General features: G+C 40.2%; 1 protein-coding gene across 1 annotated transcript in view; it reads right to left on the bottom strand.

Annotated features, from left to right (window-relative positions):
- Nucleotides 1-16164, bottom strand: part of NDP (norrin cystine knot growth factor NDP) — a 31740-nt gene that overhangs the window by 1643 nt on the left and 13933 nt on the right. The window contains exon 2 of the mRNA XM_006148863.3: nt 12590-12967. Within this exon, the coding sequence (XP_006148925.1) occupies nt 12590-12763 (174 nt within the window). The 5' untranslated portion in view covers nt 12764-12967. The remainder of the gene's footprint in view (nt 1-12589; nt 12968-16164) is intronic.

Raw genomic sequence — 16164 nt, 5'->3', positions numbered from 1 at the left:
TAGTAGCAAAACGCAGAAAGTGTTTCTGCAGAATTAAAGTTAAGGAATAAAAAAAGAATAGCTACAAAAAAAGAGAAGGGGGAGAAAAGAAATTGAGTTGTGCAGGAAATGACTAAACAGAAGGAATATAGTTTCTTTTTAGTTTTTTAATTGCCAGAAGGCACATGTGCTTGCCAGAGAGAAACAGAGAGAAGGATAACGCAACCCCAGTGGGGTATGGCCATGCTACAATCCCTTCTCCTCCATTTCTCCATCCTGATGGGATTTGGATCACACACCCACACATGCCTAGAGTGTTTTTCAAACCACCAGGGCTGGGACTCAAACCTTGGTTGGTCATGTGAAATTCCGCTTCCTTAACCATTAGGCTACAGGCTGGCCCAGGAATATGGTTTCTGAAGAAGAAAAAGGGGTTAAAAAAAAGAAAAGAAAAGAAAAAAAGGAGTAAGCTGAGTGATGTTTAAGAACAAATACTCTGAGTGCTACAACTTGGGGCAAGAGAACAAAGTAGAGAAAGGGCACATTTGTAGCTCTGGATTATACTTTTGAGTTTATCCACTGAAAGAACCTGAGATTTGGACAATTGTATCTGTACCTTCAGATTCATTTAGGACAACTATTTGGGTGTACCCACTCTAACCATCTCCATTTCCAAAGGCTTGAGTTGAAGTAGCAGAGGTTGTATGTGTTCTTTATAATGGCTCTTAATTTGGCTTTAGTAAATTGACACTTTTAAAAATTGTATGGGGCTGGCCCTGTGTCCTGGTGGTTGAGACAGCCAAATCCCACATGGCTCATGTCACAGTTCGAGTCCTGGACCTGGCAGCTCAAGAAACATGCTAGGCATGTGTATGTATGCGTATGTGCCCCAAATCCCAAAAGGTGGGAGAGATGGAGGAAAAGGAATTGTGGCATGACCATTATCCATGCAGGTGCTTTCTCCTCTTTCTCTGTCTCTTTGTCTCTCTCCGCCAAGTGCACATGACTTCTAGCAAAACAAAACAAACAAACCCCGCAAAAACAAAAACAAAAACAAAACTGGCCCAGCTGTGGTGACACAGGCTGCTATGGTGCTGTGCTCCACAGGCTAGGACCACATGGGAGGACCAGGTTCAAGTCTGATTCATCCTAAAGGCCAGGTACAGTGATATGTGCCTGTAATCCAAGTGTCTTGGGAATCAGAGGCATTAAGATCTCAAACTCAAGGCTCGCCTGGGCAACATGCCAAGACCTTGTCTTAAAAAAAGAAAAAAAAGAAAAAAAGGCACCAGGTGTGACATGCACTTGTAGTCCCAGGTAGGAGGTTGAGGCAGGAGGACTGCAAGATGGTGAGACCCTGTCTAAAAAACAAAGAAAAGAAAATAAAAAAAAAACCTGATGAAAACTACCAGAGTTATCCGCAGAAAGTATACATAAGCAAAGTATTTTCCATGCAGCTTAAAGACATGGGCAAAAGATTTATTTATGCATTACATACATAAATTCTGGTATACAGAGAGTGCAAGTCATGAAAGGGTAGAGTGGAGCAGCTTGATTCATTAAGCTATATAGCCTATGTACTGGGGCAGGGCAGTGGAACCTGTGATTATTGGTCCATATGTGGGAGGGTCTTACTTGATGAATTTCATATTAAATGATGGAGAAAATGTTGCCCTTTAATTTCAGAACCAACAACAAGATCATAAAAAAGTGAAATGAAAGATTAAAGGATAGATACAATTATGAGTACATGACACCTTTTGACATTTACCTATGATATTTTAGGAATTAGGAGTTATTGTTAAAGATTCATTAGCTATTATCTTTGTCATCATTCTGTAGGGCAGAATTAAATACCCAAGGATTAGAAGAAAGAAATGGCCAATCCATCTTTCCAAAAGGAGGAAAAATAACTTCTGCTAATGAATATAATTACCTGGGAAGATGCTGGGGGTAAACCCAATAATCACTTAGCAACCACCAAGACAATAAGAAGTACCAGGAGAAAATCAACAAGGATTGTGGAAGAATAAATTGGACTAGATAAGCTGATGTATTTTCTCTGAAAGATCACAGAGGGCAGAGAACAAAATGGTGACTATAAGCTGTTTTATTTTTCTCCTGATTCTACAACTCTGCCTGCTCCTCACATTGATAGGCAAAGTAAACATGATGTGAAAAAGGTTTTCAGAGATGACACCATAAGTGAGTAGAACATGGGCCATTCTAATGAGAGAGAGTCTAAGATCTTCTCCAGTCCTTTCTCCCCACACATGCTAGATACCTCACCTTGGAATATTGTTAAAATTGCTGATCTCTATTGTAGATAATCTAATAGGTGGAGTAATAAGTTATTTAAAAAAATTAACTCCCAAAATGGAGTCTTCAGAGATTCAGTTTGAGTTTAGGTGCATATAGTGAATTTGTGCCAATAGACTTAGTTCAGAAATTGCCAAAGATGGTGTATGCATCATACTAAAATGATAGACATACAGGTGAGCCAAATAAAGACCTCATTGACCAGGCCTTTAGTATTTTTGATAAAATGACCAAGCCAGCAGTTTATGGCTATTTGTAGAGGAGCTACCTGATAGTGATTCCACTAAAATTTTCAGGATGTCAAAATCTACCTCTAGCTCACTCTGAAGGACAAGATCTGCACCGAGTGACCTGGGACCATCTCCAATGAGTCTGGCTCATTGTCCTCAGGAGCTAGACTCCCCACACAAGGAGAATACATAGACAAGTACAGTAAATGCTGTTAGTGGCTGGCCTTAGCTTTCAGTATAAAACTCCAAATCCTGAACAAGTCAAGGCTCTCCATGACGCAGATTTCACACATCTTTCTAGTCTTACTTAAATTGTTCCACCATCCACTTCCTCATCAAGTTTAACAAGTTAAGTGTTCATGGAATGACCCCAAATTCCTGTCTCTTACCATTGCTCATGTCTTCCCTCTCTCTATGATGTCCTTTCCATTTGGCTCTGCCTAATCCAACTCTACCTACATATCCTCTGTGATCAAATTCGAACTCCCCCTCCTCAAAGAAGATACTATAAAATAATCATTGAACCCTTGATGCCCTCAGCACACACACACACACACACACACACACACACACACACAGAATTCTCTCTGGGATAGCTTAGGATATAGATCCCAGCTAAAAGCTAGAAACTAGATGGAAATCTACCTGTGTTTTTGTGTATGTGTTTTGGAAGGGTCAATTAGGAGCTTGGAAGATAAAAATCCATAAATTTTTAAAAGAATTATTTTATTTAACTTTAATTATTATCACTATTTTCCAGTTTTACCAGAGAGAGAGAGAGAGAGAGAGAGAGAGAGAGAGAGAGAGAAAGTTTTTTTTTGAGAGAGAGAGAGAAAGTGAGAAAGCAAGTCACCAGGCCCAGGACTTGAACCACGGTTGGTCATGTGGGAATCCAGTGCCCCCAGTCACTGCACCACCTGCCAGCCCCCACAAATAGGTGTTTTTAAGGAATGGAAGGGATAAACATCTACTTTCCAGGTACACTCTTTTTTAAAAAGAATTATTTATTCTATTTATTTATTTCCATTTATAATTATTTTTAATTTGACCAGAGATAAAGAAAGGGAGAAAGCAAACTGCCAGGTCCAGGACCCAAACTGTGGTTGGCCATGTGGGAATCCAGTACCCTTAACCACCATGCCACCTGCTGGCTCCCCTCCAGGTACACTATTGAGCTGATGCTGCTATGCTCTGAATGTGTCCCCTTCAAAATTCAGGTACTGAAATTTAATGGTCAATGTGACAGTATTAAAAGGTTGATTCTTTAAAAGGTGATTAGGCCATGAGGGTTCCTCCCTCAAGAATGAGAATAAGACCCTTATAAAAGAGGCCATATACAGTATTCGCCTCCCTTCCCCTTCTGCCACAGCATTCCTCTCATCCAGAGGCTGCAGCAAGAAGGCCCCATCTTAGAAGTGGAGAGCAGCCTTTACTAGACAGTAAAAATATAGTAATGCCAGCAGCTTGATCTTAGACTTCCCAGCCTCTACAACTAATGAGAAATAAATTTCTTGTTTTTATAAATTACCTCATCTGTGGTATTTTGTTATAGCAGCACAAATAGACTAAAAGTCTTACATTTTGAGTAGAAAGGCTCTGAATCTGTTAAAGTTTGAGAGGTTGTGCTCTACATGAATCACTAGATAGGGATCATTTAGCTAAAAACAGTTTTTGTTTTTGTTTTTTCTATTTTTGGAGAGGTTTTCGCTATAGGGCACGAGTGCTCGCCAGAAAGACAGAGAGAGACAAAGAGACAGAAAGCGAGAAATCACCCCCCAGGGGTAGGGGATGGCCATGCCACAATCCCTTCTCCTCTCAGGATCTTGGGCATGCACGCACACACTCCTGGTATGAATTTAAGCCACAGGGTCCAGGACCCGAACCACAGTGGACTACATGGAAGTCCAGAGACATAGCCATTACGCTAACTGCTGGTCCCGCTAAAAATAGTTATTGGGTACTGGCAACATTAGTTATCTAATTTAATCCTTATAAAAATCCTACAAAAAAAGAGATTATCACCTGTACTATTATTATAGATGAGGAAACTGAGGATTTCGAGAGTTTTAATAACTTGCCCAAACTCACATATCTAGTAAGAAGAAGAACTGAAACCAAGTCCTGATGTAAATTAGTACAATATCCACCTTCTGACATTCAAATGTTTTCCTAAGTCATGAGCAAACTCACATTCTTCTCTAATCTACATTGACCTACCTCTAGAAGCCCTGACCATATAATTACCACAGACTCACAAGTCTGACCTTTTACTTACGGGCTTCTGGGAACATAGGATCACTATCCCATGCTTATACGGAGCTGAATCTGCTTTTTAAAATTTTAATTTATTTAATGCATTCAATCACTACACATCACATCACTTAGCTTGTAAAGTGAATTTACCCATCATGAATACATATCACATCAGTCCAGTTAAGGATACTATATACATTATCATCAACAGATAATAATCCATTTCTATGTTCCATAAATGTCTTGTCTCTATTTTTCTCCTTAATTTATTTCCTCACACTCTCCCCCTTCTTTCACCCTCTTCCCACACTGTCTCCAGTATCCATAACCATTTTCCATGCTTCTATATCCTCTAATCTTTCAGTTTCTGGCATTGAGTGCAGACGGTCAGCATATATTAAGTGGAGACATACAATGTCTCTCTTTCATAACTTGGCTTGCTTCACTTGGCAGTAAATCTTCCATATTCGTCCACTTTATCAAATGCCAGGATCTTGCTTTTTATTTAATGACTGAGTAGTATTCCATAGAGTATATATGCCATACTTTTCAATCCACTCATCTGTTCATGGACATCTAGGTTGGTTCCATGTCTTAATAATTGTGTGATCAACCTCATGGTGCAACAGTAGCACATCTAACTCCAGAGTGGGATCTTCTAAGAGCTGTGACTGACTAGGTGTCTCTCTTGGCATCAGAATAAAGACATAGCTGTCCCATCCTAGAGCAGCATTTTGGCTATTTTACTTCAAATGAGTAGAAAACATAGTTTGCCTTTTTCTCAATGGTGAACAGTATATGCCCCTATTTTCATGGCATCAACAGAATTGCAACTAGGGGAACCAAAGTGGATTGGGGAGGTGATATAGGACTTGAAAGGTTGGGTGCGAACTCAGCTCCAGCTGGAGTCTGGTCCCTTAACTTGTTTCACAAATCAGACTGACACCAAGAGGCCTTCATACATACAACACTTTCTTTGTCTCTCTTCCATTTACCTATGAGCATTATGAGGGGAAAAATTTATCTTTTTTGTTTGTTTGTTTGTTTTTACTTTTGTGTCTCCAGCACCCTCCACAGTGTCTGGATACTAAGCATTTAGTACCTTTGTCCCTTTTTCAAAAATCAAGTTATATCTCCCAAGTAGTTAGTTGTGTGGTATATTCAATATTCCTGACTCCCCTCATTTCTCCTATCATACTGTGAGCTTTGTGGGTAACAGTAGGGCCTGGCTTGAGGGTTCTTAACAGCCCCCTCCCAACTCTGAGGCCCAGCCAGGACCATTTTCCTCTGGGAATTTTCTCAGACTTTCTCTCCTGAACCCTCCTCTTCCTTCTCCTTTGTGTCTGCCACTTGAGTTCCTCATCCACTCTATAATCTTTAATAGTTCAGACAACATGGGGCTAAACAGTGACATAGCTGTAACACAATGCTCTGTGAGGCTGGCCCACAGGGGAAGGTTCTGGGTTTGTGTTTGGATGTTTCTCTGTACATGCTGGGTGTGTGTAGATGTGTCTATAATCCAGGCTGACTGAAGTCAAGAATGGATCATAGCATGAAAATGCTGTTGGAGGTGGCTTTCTCTCTCCTTCTCTCTCCTTTGATCATGGAAGAAACAAATACACTTTATAAACTTTAAAAAGAGGGGAAAGTTCAGACAATCATTTTCTGGTTCCACACCCTGGCTGGGGTTATCACTCCTCACCCATCTTAGGCTTCACAAACCAACTTCTGTTCATGAAAACCCCTCTCTGGCCAAACTAACCTACCTCTAGCCCCTGCCTTCGCTCACCTGATAAGGAAGATCAGACAGAAGGGCCTGTTGCTCCTTGACCTTTATCCTCTCTCTTAGCACTCAGCACAGTAGTTTACATTTACTTTGCTGTTCTGCCCTACCCTATGTTTAACAAGAACCACAATGAGGTTTATTTTCTTAATCTCTTAAGGCTATAGGGGATCTCAACAGTTATTGAGGTCTCAGTAGTGACCAAAATAGAAAAGTGAGCCTAAACACCTGTCCAGTTTAAAATTTTACCATCAAGATCATAGTATCATTTATTAAACGTCCATTACAATGTTAGACACTGTGCTAGATGCTTTGTAGATATTATCACCAACACCCTTGGTGTTGTAATATTTACACATTTGTTAATATTATCACCACACCCTCAGGTAGACAGCTCCATTTTACACAGGAAGAAATTGAGGCACCAGAGAATTACTTAGCTTCCCCGAAGTCACCCATTTGGCAAAGCTATGGAGCTGAAATTGGAAACCAGGTCTCTCTCAATTCAAAGCCTGGGGTGCCTCAGTTCCCTTAAAGATTCTCAGGGAGCCCATTTCTGATAACTATGGACCTTTTGCCTATTTGCTCCGTAGCCTTTACTGACTCAAAATTTCAGGGAAATGTGGCTTCTCACAAAGATCGTAAATGAACCTGCTACTTCCAGGATCGTCTCTACCCAATCCCAGGTGCCACCACTTATAGTCACCAGGTACATCCTAATCTGTGGCCATACTATCCTTCTTGTGCCACTGTGATCAGCTTTTCTGCCTGACTCTATCTCAGGCCTTTCCTGAATTGCTAGGAGATGGGTGACAGGACCTTGGAATTGGCTAGCTGCAAGTTCAGGCTAGGGGGAGGAGTCAATCTCATTGAAATCTTCTTGGAATACTTTCATTATTTCTTTTTCTTTTTTAAAAGTTATTTGTTTTGCAAGAGAGAGAGAGAAGAACCCTCAACAGGATCTTATTCTGCAACCCCTCCCATCCCCAATCTTTTCCAGCAAGCAAGGATTATGGGCAGGAGGATGTGTGCCCAGCATATACAAGTCTATCTAAGAACCAAACCCTGATCTTCCATGTGACACTAGCATCAGAGTGGTGTGCTATCACTACACCCACCGCAGCTGGGATCCCTTTTTCCTTCTCTCTCTATTTCTATTTCTCTTTCTTTCTTCCATTATTTCTCTTTTCAGTCGCCAAAGTATATGTGTTCTCACCTGAGAGAGACAAGGGGAGAGAGAGAAAGAGAGGGAGGGAGAATGCACTCCCCCCTCCCAGTGCAGTATGGGCAGGCTGTAATCCCTTCTCCTTCATTTCTCCATTCTGTTGGTATTTTGGGCACACATGCCCAAGCACCTAGTGTGTTTTTCAAGCTACTGGGGCTAGGATTCAAACCACAGAGGCTCATGTGAGATTTAGTTCCCTTAATCACTAGGCCATGGAACCAGCTGATAACTATTTCTTTTGTCTAGAAAAAAATGCTAAGTATAAGTCATTTTTTCCACTAGATCCAAAGTTGAGCCTGGACTTTCAAATAGTGGCTCCTATATTCTACTTGCATTCCTCCAATATGAAGATCCAAGTAATCAAAACATGAACACTCTGGGGCTGGTCCCATGGCCTGGTGGTTAAGGGAGCAAGATCTCATATGAATGATCACACTTAGAATCCCAGCTCAGTAGCTTGAAAAACATGCTGGACGTGTGTGTGTGTGTCCAAAATCTGGACAGAATGGAGAATAAATTGTGGTTTGACTGTGTTCCCTTGGGTAGTACATTCTCTTTCTCTGTGTCTTTCTGCTCTCTATCTCTCTCCAATAAATGCATGTACCCTCTGGCAGTTAAAAATAGAAACATGAATGCTCTGAGACAGACATTGCCATTCTCTGACCACATAATATCAAGTAATCTTTTCAAAACTTTAAAAAAATAACTACTTATTTAATTTTATTTATTATTAATATTATTTTTTAACCAGAGAGAAAGAGAGGGAAAGTTAAAAGCAAGCCACCAGGTCTGGAACTCAATCTGTGGTCAGCCATGTGGGAGTCCAACTCATTAACCACCATGCGACCTGCCGACCCTGAAGCAACCTTCCTAATGATTCTTTTGGGTTTCAGTTGTCCTTGGTGGAAGGGGAGAGATAATGCCTGCTATTTCATGTTTGTCATTAATGATCCAAGCAAATAGCAGGAGGTGCTTGACACATATTAGGTATTCAAGCAGGTGCCCTGCCTTCCCTGAGCCTGGGTCACACACTCCCATTCATCTGTCTTCCCAAGGTCAGACATTGGATAAATTTAAGGTCAGGAAACATTAACATTTGAAAACCAGTAGGCACATGTCTAGTAAATAGTGGCCCTTAAACATGATGCTGAGAAAACACACACACACACACACACACACACACACACACACACAATCGCAGAGAGGAAAAATCTACCGCTAGGTTAGGATAGATTTTTTTAAAGAATTATTTTATTTAATTTTTAAAATTTTATTATCATCATTTTTTTTTTAATTTGCCCAGAGAGAGAGAGGGAGAGTGAGAAAGCAAGCCACCAAATCTGGGACTTGAACTATGGTCAGTCGTGTGGGAGTCCAGCGCCTCAACCACCACGCCACCTGCCAGTTCCAGCATAGATTGTTATCAGTTCTTTTCTAGAAACAGGCTAAATGTTTATCCTAAGTCTCTGAGGACAAAAAATCTCATTAAATGAGCCCTGTTAGAAAGAAGATCAACCTGAGTGTGTGACCGTTAAGAATTACAGAGTATTTTCAAATGAAAAACAGTTTTTCTCCCTGATACATAGAGAAAATCAAACCCAGGAAAGGTCTGGGTAGTTGAGATTCTGCCAAGCATATTTCATGGCCAAGGAAGAAAGGTTTATAATTACAAGCCCCATTTGCATAAAACTATTGCTATATTTGGGATAGATCGAGATATTTGAAAACAGATTGTTCTCATGAAATTATAAACATTTCTCCTACTATCACAATTTTGTACTATTTACTATGGGATTCTGAAACAAACAGAGGTGAACGACAGTAGACTGAAGTCTGTTTTGAAGAAATGTTCATGGGCACTGTGAATTTGTTGGGATTGAATTAATAATGTCTTTTGTTTGACTTTCCCCAGGTCAGTGTGATAGTTGTTAAAGCAAAGCATTCCTTCATCATTTTGCCCAATCTTTCCAAATTATTCTCTAGTTTATATAGATGCTCCTATTTCTCCATTCCTTCCTATCATTGTATTGGCACTTTCTTTGCAATAATTTCAGTTATTTTTAAAAAATAATGAATTTTATTTAACTTTATTTATTTATTTATTCATTTATTTTCATTTGACCAGGAAGGGACAGAGTGAGAGAGAGAGGAAAAGTGAGAAAGCAAGCTGCCAGGTCCGGGACTCAAACCGTGGTTAGCCATGTGGGAGACCAGCGCCCTTAACCACCATGCCACTTGCCAGCCCCATTTTAATTTTTTTTTTTAAGAATCATGATTATAGAACTCAACAAAGAGAAAAATTATCCATGGAATGATAAACCCTAAATATTAGTACTGTCTACTTCTAAGGGGCAAGGGGAAAAGAAGCTAATAATTGCTCTAGTCAACCTTATCAGGGCCTATAATTTCTAAGCTAAAATACATTTTTTTCTCAAAATTTTCAGGTTTATTTTTCCTAATAAGGGATTTCAGCCTTGGAAAAATTAAAAGTCATCTATTTACTCTTATTTTGTAAGTTCTACAACTGCAAATATATTTTGTAAGTTCTACAACTGCAAATAAAAGCCAGAAAATTTTTGTAAGTGGAAAATTATCTTCTCCCCATAGTCATAGACTTTATTAATTTAGACCCAACTGTACTGTTTTGGGTGGTAAGATGCCTGTGGTTCTAGCTAACTGAGAGGCTGGGGCAGGCTTTTTCGAAAATTCCTCTCTCTCTCCTTTCTATATTTTCTCTCTCTATTTCTCTCATTAAATAAACAAAGCAAAACAAGAGGGTCAGCAAGTAGAGTGGTGGTTAAGGCAGTTGAATCCCACATTGCTGACGGCAATTCAAGTTCTGGACCTAGCAGCTTTAAAACACACCAGGCACATATAGATGCATGCCCCAAATCCCAAGAGGATAATGGAGGAGAAGGGATTGTGGCATGGCCATCCCCTCTTGGGGCTTCTCTCTCTCTCTCTCTCTCTCTCACAAGTGCATGTGCCCTATAGAAAATTTGAAAGAATGAAAGAAGAAAAAGAAAAAGATCTTATTAATATAATGGTTAAAGGGATTTAACTCAAACCCTGATCCTCTCAAATGAAAAAAAAGTCACCATAATTGAATGATAGTCAGAAAAGTTAAGGAAATTTTAAAGGCATAAAGGCATATTTTTAAATGGAGAGTGGAGAGAATGACAGATGTGGTCTTAATTCTATAATTGATACTATAAAAATTCTTAATTATACTGGTAATTTAAAAAATACTTGCCATATGAAAATGTTTAAATGGTATTGGACTCAGGACTAAAACAGGAAAAATCTCTGAGGTTGGGCTAAACAAATTCTTCTTTACTAAGTATAATCAAATTTAATTCATGTGATTGTTTGGGGCTGTGACAGTCATGAGAGCTGTCATTGGGAGTCTGTTCCTCCCCACAATGTGTCTTTCTTCTGGGTGGTCCATGTCGCTAGCCAGTCTTGGTGGACCTATAAGCACAATATTCCTTCACACACCTTGTTGTACACCACTGAGGCATAGGTTGCCTCTGCGAGAAACATGCAAGGCTTACTCCAAACAAGAATGATTTGGGTAATCAATGTAAAAATGATAAATGATGGAACTATTATCTTAATTTTGTAAAAATTCTTGCTATGGGGTGCGTATACTCACAGGAGACAAAGAAAGTGAGGAAGCACCCCCTGCCTCTGGGGGATGGCTGTACTGCAATCCTTTCTCCTCTTGGGATTTTTGTGCACACATGAGCATGTACGAGGAATGTTTTTCAAGCCACCAAGTCTGGGACTTGAATGTGTAGTCAGCCATGCGGAATCTAGCTGCCCCAACCTTCACACCATCTTCTGCCCCCATCTTATTTTATTTATTTATTTTTTGAGAGACGTTTGCTATAGGGCATATATGCTTGCCGGAGAAACAGAAAGACAGAAACTGAGAAATCATCCCCCAGGGTGTATGGCCATGCAGCAATCCCTTCTCTTCCATTCTCCCCTCAGGATTTTGGACAGACACACACACGCTGGTGTGAATTTCAAGCTGCCAGGTCTGGGACTCGAACTGCAATTGGCCACGTAGGAGTCCAGCACCTTAACCACTATGCCATGTGCTGAACCCTCATCTTATCTTTTTTAATCATCTGAACATAAATGTGGCACATGAGAAAGACTTAGACCACATAACCAACTATTTTACCAGGAAAGTTTTTGAAGAGTCCTACATGAAGTGTGTTCCACTGTTCAATCATCTTTCTTGCATTCCCTTCCTCTTTATTGTTGGTACAGATGGAAAGAGTTACAACTTGTAGACTTCATTTTTCTTTCTTAAAAAAAGGACACTACCTTGAAGGCCAGCAGGTAGTGTGGTGGTTAAGGTGCTGGACTCCCACATGGTTTGAGTCCTGGATCTGGCAGCTTGCTTTCTCACTTCTCTCTCTCTCTCTCATCAAATTAAAAATAATAATAGCAATAATAATAATAATACAATTAAATAAATAATTCTTTAAAAAATACAAAGGACATTACCACTCGGGAATTTCACAGGCAAGGACAAAAGTCATCCCCCACACACACACACACGTACATACACACTGGATGAGTATGCACATGATTGATTAGGCAGTTTACTGGCAAAAGGGCAAAGCATGGTGGGAAAAGCATGATTCTTCCACAAGCCCCACCGGCTAGCATTATAGCTCAAGTTTGGGCTTCAATTTGAGTTCTTCACCACCTGACAAAGAACTATGGTTCCTCTCCTGTTTTGGGGGTGGGGGGATGCTACCCTCAAAGAGACCTGGGTCTTACCTTTGAGCTACACTTGTAGAGTGGGTGACTGATAGAATCAACATAGTGATGCCTCATGCAGCGTCGAGGGTCCGAGTCCATCATGAACGAGCTGTCTGTTTTGCTGTCTGTATCTCCCATGATCGCCAGCAGGGAGAGCATAGAAAAGGATGCAGCTAGTACATGATTTCTCATTGTTGTAAGGAAAGTCTTCTCCAGAAGAACAGCAGAGGGAGGCAGAGGACAAAAAATTGGAAATGCCTGCACCTCCTAGGATCCAGTTCCTTTCAAGGAAAGGGTAGGATCTGGTTGAAGCTTTCTGGTTGTCATTGTCCTTTGTATGCCGGAGTTTCGTCTTACTCTTTGCACTTGCAATCCATCATAGTATCTGCCGCACAGCTGGAATGGAAACAGAAATTATTTTCCCCAGAAATATTTACCCTAAAACACTGATGGAACCCAGGGGGTAGTGACTCGAATTTTTCCATGTCATTTTGAGTGGAGAATATTGGTTTCTAGAGTGTCATTAGTATACACTGTTATTCATTTCATACTCCCTCCCTCCGCCCATAGCTTATACTACATATTTATAACCATTTGGAAGTGGACACAATGGTTTAATGGAAGCACATGTTGACTTTAATTGCCAGAGTCCATGTTCCTAGAGGCAAGAATAGTTTGAACCATGGTGAAGATTAAACATGTGGTTCTGGCCACAATGTAACTGAATTGGGTGGTCTCATCCTTATCCTCGGGTGATGGGGGCAGGAGGATCTATTCAGTTTCTCGGTAAGCATTGATGTCAATGTCAGCTTACAGGGCTAAATAAAGAGGAGGCAGGCCCTCGCTAATGTCCCATGGGGAAGCACATTTTCCATTTTACAAGTTCATACCCACCCACCCACCTAGTTTTCCAATTTGATGCTCTGGGCTCATCCTGTTTTTGTGTTAAGCCCGTGCCACCCAGCATCAGTGACAAACTGCATCTGAAATACACATTATGTGCACTGGCCTCCAGCATGATTAAGGCAGCACATGTATATTTGCCAACAGAGTCACACATTTCTGTAGAGCTTTTGTAACCTGAGTGCATAGAGAAATTTGAAAAAGAAAGCAGTTCTTGGAGCAGAGACTTATCGTTTAAATGGAATCATGCTCTACTGGTTTTCCTGCAGTTTGCTTTGTTCTTTTAAGCCATATCTCTTGGACAAAGAACTGAGGTCCAGAGATCTCTCCCAAACATCTCACTAACCCCAAGATATGGCCCACACTGATGCTTTCTATCACAGCAGAAGAAAAAGAGTATCAAAAATATTTGCATGCATTTAGAAAAATTAGGAAAACCTGATATTACATCCCAAACAAAAGGGGTGTGATAATTAAAGCTTCAGAAAAACTTTTAAGATAGTGTGAATGAAAGTTGGATTATTTTATTCATAATATAACTTTTTTTTTAACTTTCTACACACAAGCAGTCTGAATAAACAGGGCAAAATGTTGACAAAATCAAGATGAGACGTTCAAATCAGTAGAAGCCAATTTGTTTTGCCCTAATAGAGCGGCCTCAGATTCACTCCACCACATTTAGCTGTCTTGCAAGTGAGGGTTGGGAATAATAAGCGGAAATGGGCATGTGAGATAGGGCTATTTCAGAGCAGAGCATTCCTGGCAATCAGCACATTTGTTTCAGGGAAGTCTTATAATTTGCAGGAAAGGCAGGACCAATAATGAGGGGATCCACCTGGACTCAAGTCCGGGCACTACCATTAATTACCTGCGAGACCTTACACAGGTCATTTTCAGCTCTTCCTCATCTGTAGGAGAGGGGAATTGGAAGACAAGACATCTGCTGCCTCCTCTTGCTCTAAAATGCCACCACTTGATTAGCTATGAGTTCAGCTACTGCCATCTCATGTGCAGAAGGTAATGCTAAAGTTGAGGAGGCCATCTTTTCATACAACTTTGCACCACTTCTCTAGGAGTACTATAATGGCAACATCTCATTAAAAATGGATCAAACCTATGCTGACAGTTCCAAATTGGCAAAGGATGCAAATAAGCTTCTTTAAAAAAATTGTTCAGCTGCAAACTCTAGATTCTCCCATACACATTACTCTGAAATTTACCAAGACATCAGCTCAAAAAGTCAGAACTTTCTTGGGGTCCATGTTCAGAGAATAGAACATTACTGACCATTTCCTGAGTTTCCATATGACTAAATTGTCCCAAGTGAGTATCTGTCTCTTTGAAGCCTTAATTAGTCTCAGAAGGAGAATTGATTAGATTTCTCCCTTCACCACTGTAGTCTACAGATATTTCCTCCATGAGTCGATGGCAAATGGATGAAAGGAAAAGCAGGCATTCCAATCCTGGCTCTCCCTCCTGACTTGCAGCAAATTTTCTTCAGAGCTGTGACCAGGATGTACAATTAAACCATCAAAGCAAATTAAAGAAAAACACGTATAGCCTGATGGCAAAAACAAGCAACATCAATAACAAAACCCCCCAACATGTGCATGTATAGTTGTATTTGTTGATTTCCATTTTCTCCATAGGAAAGGCATTATAAAGGGCCCTTAAACATAGGATGTGGCTGGGGCCAGCAGGTGGTATGGTGGTTATGACATTGGCCTCCCATATGACTGACTGTGGTTCAAGTCTCAGATATAGTGGTTTCAAGGTCATGCCGAGCACATGTGCATATGTGCCCCAAATCCCAGGAGAATGGAGGAGAAGGGATTGTGGTGTGACCATCCCCTCAGGGGGTGATTTCTCACTTTCTTTCTCTCCGTTTCTGCTCTCTATGGCAAAGACCTTTAAAAAAAAATAAGAGATGGCATTCTTCTCATGGAAGAGAAATGAAAATTGCAGTGCTTTGACATTCCTTGTTCAACCAATCAGATTTACAAAAATTTCAGTCTGATCATGCACCCTGTTAGTAAAGCTGTGGGAAAACAGACCTATCTTAGAGACTGTATATCAATTGATACAGAACAAATTGGCAATGTCTTTCAAAAATACAGATGTAGAGGCCAGCAGGTGGCATGGTGGTTAAGGATGCTAGACTCCCACATGGCCGACCACAGTTCAAGTCCTGGACTGGGTGGCTTGCTTTCTCATTTCTCTCTCTCTCGTTCTCGCTCTGTCCCTCTCTGATCAAATTAAAATTAAATAAATGAATAAATAAAAGTTAAATAAAATAATTCTTAAAAAATGTATCATGACTTTTCTGACAACTCAACATATAAAGAAAGCTACAGAAACTCTATTTACTGATTTGTGTTACAGTTAGGAAAAATAATTAAAAAAATTTGTGGATAGGCAAGCTCTGGAAGGATATCAAAGAAACTGAAATTACTTACCTATGGCAATTGGGGGACAAGCATGATGGAAATTCTTTTTTATTGTATAGCTTATATTTTTAGGTGTTTGAACTTGTACTGGATTATCTATTCAAAATTTCATTAAAAGGTACTTTCTTCAAAAAAAAAAACTTAGCTTAAAAAGCTTAAAAATGGTAACTAAGGGGGGCTGGCTAAGGGAACTGTATTCCCACATGACCTACTGCAGTTCAAGTCCCAGACCTGGTGGCTTGC

This window comes from Tupaia chinensis, unplaced genomic scaffold, assembly GCF_000334495.1.
Source record: "Tupaia chinensis unplaced genomic scaffold, TupChi_1.0 Scaffold000248_1, whole genome shotgun sequence".
Classification (NCBI taxonomy): Eukaryota; Metazoa; Chordata; class Mammalia; order Scandentia; family Tupaiidae; genus Tupaia; species Tupaia belangeri.
Note: the sequence above shows the minus strand (reverse complement) of the source record. Positions and strands in the feature narration are given on the sequence as shown.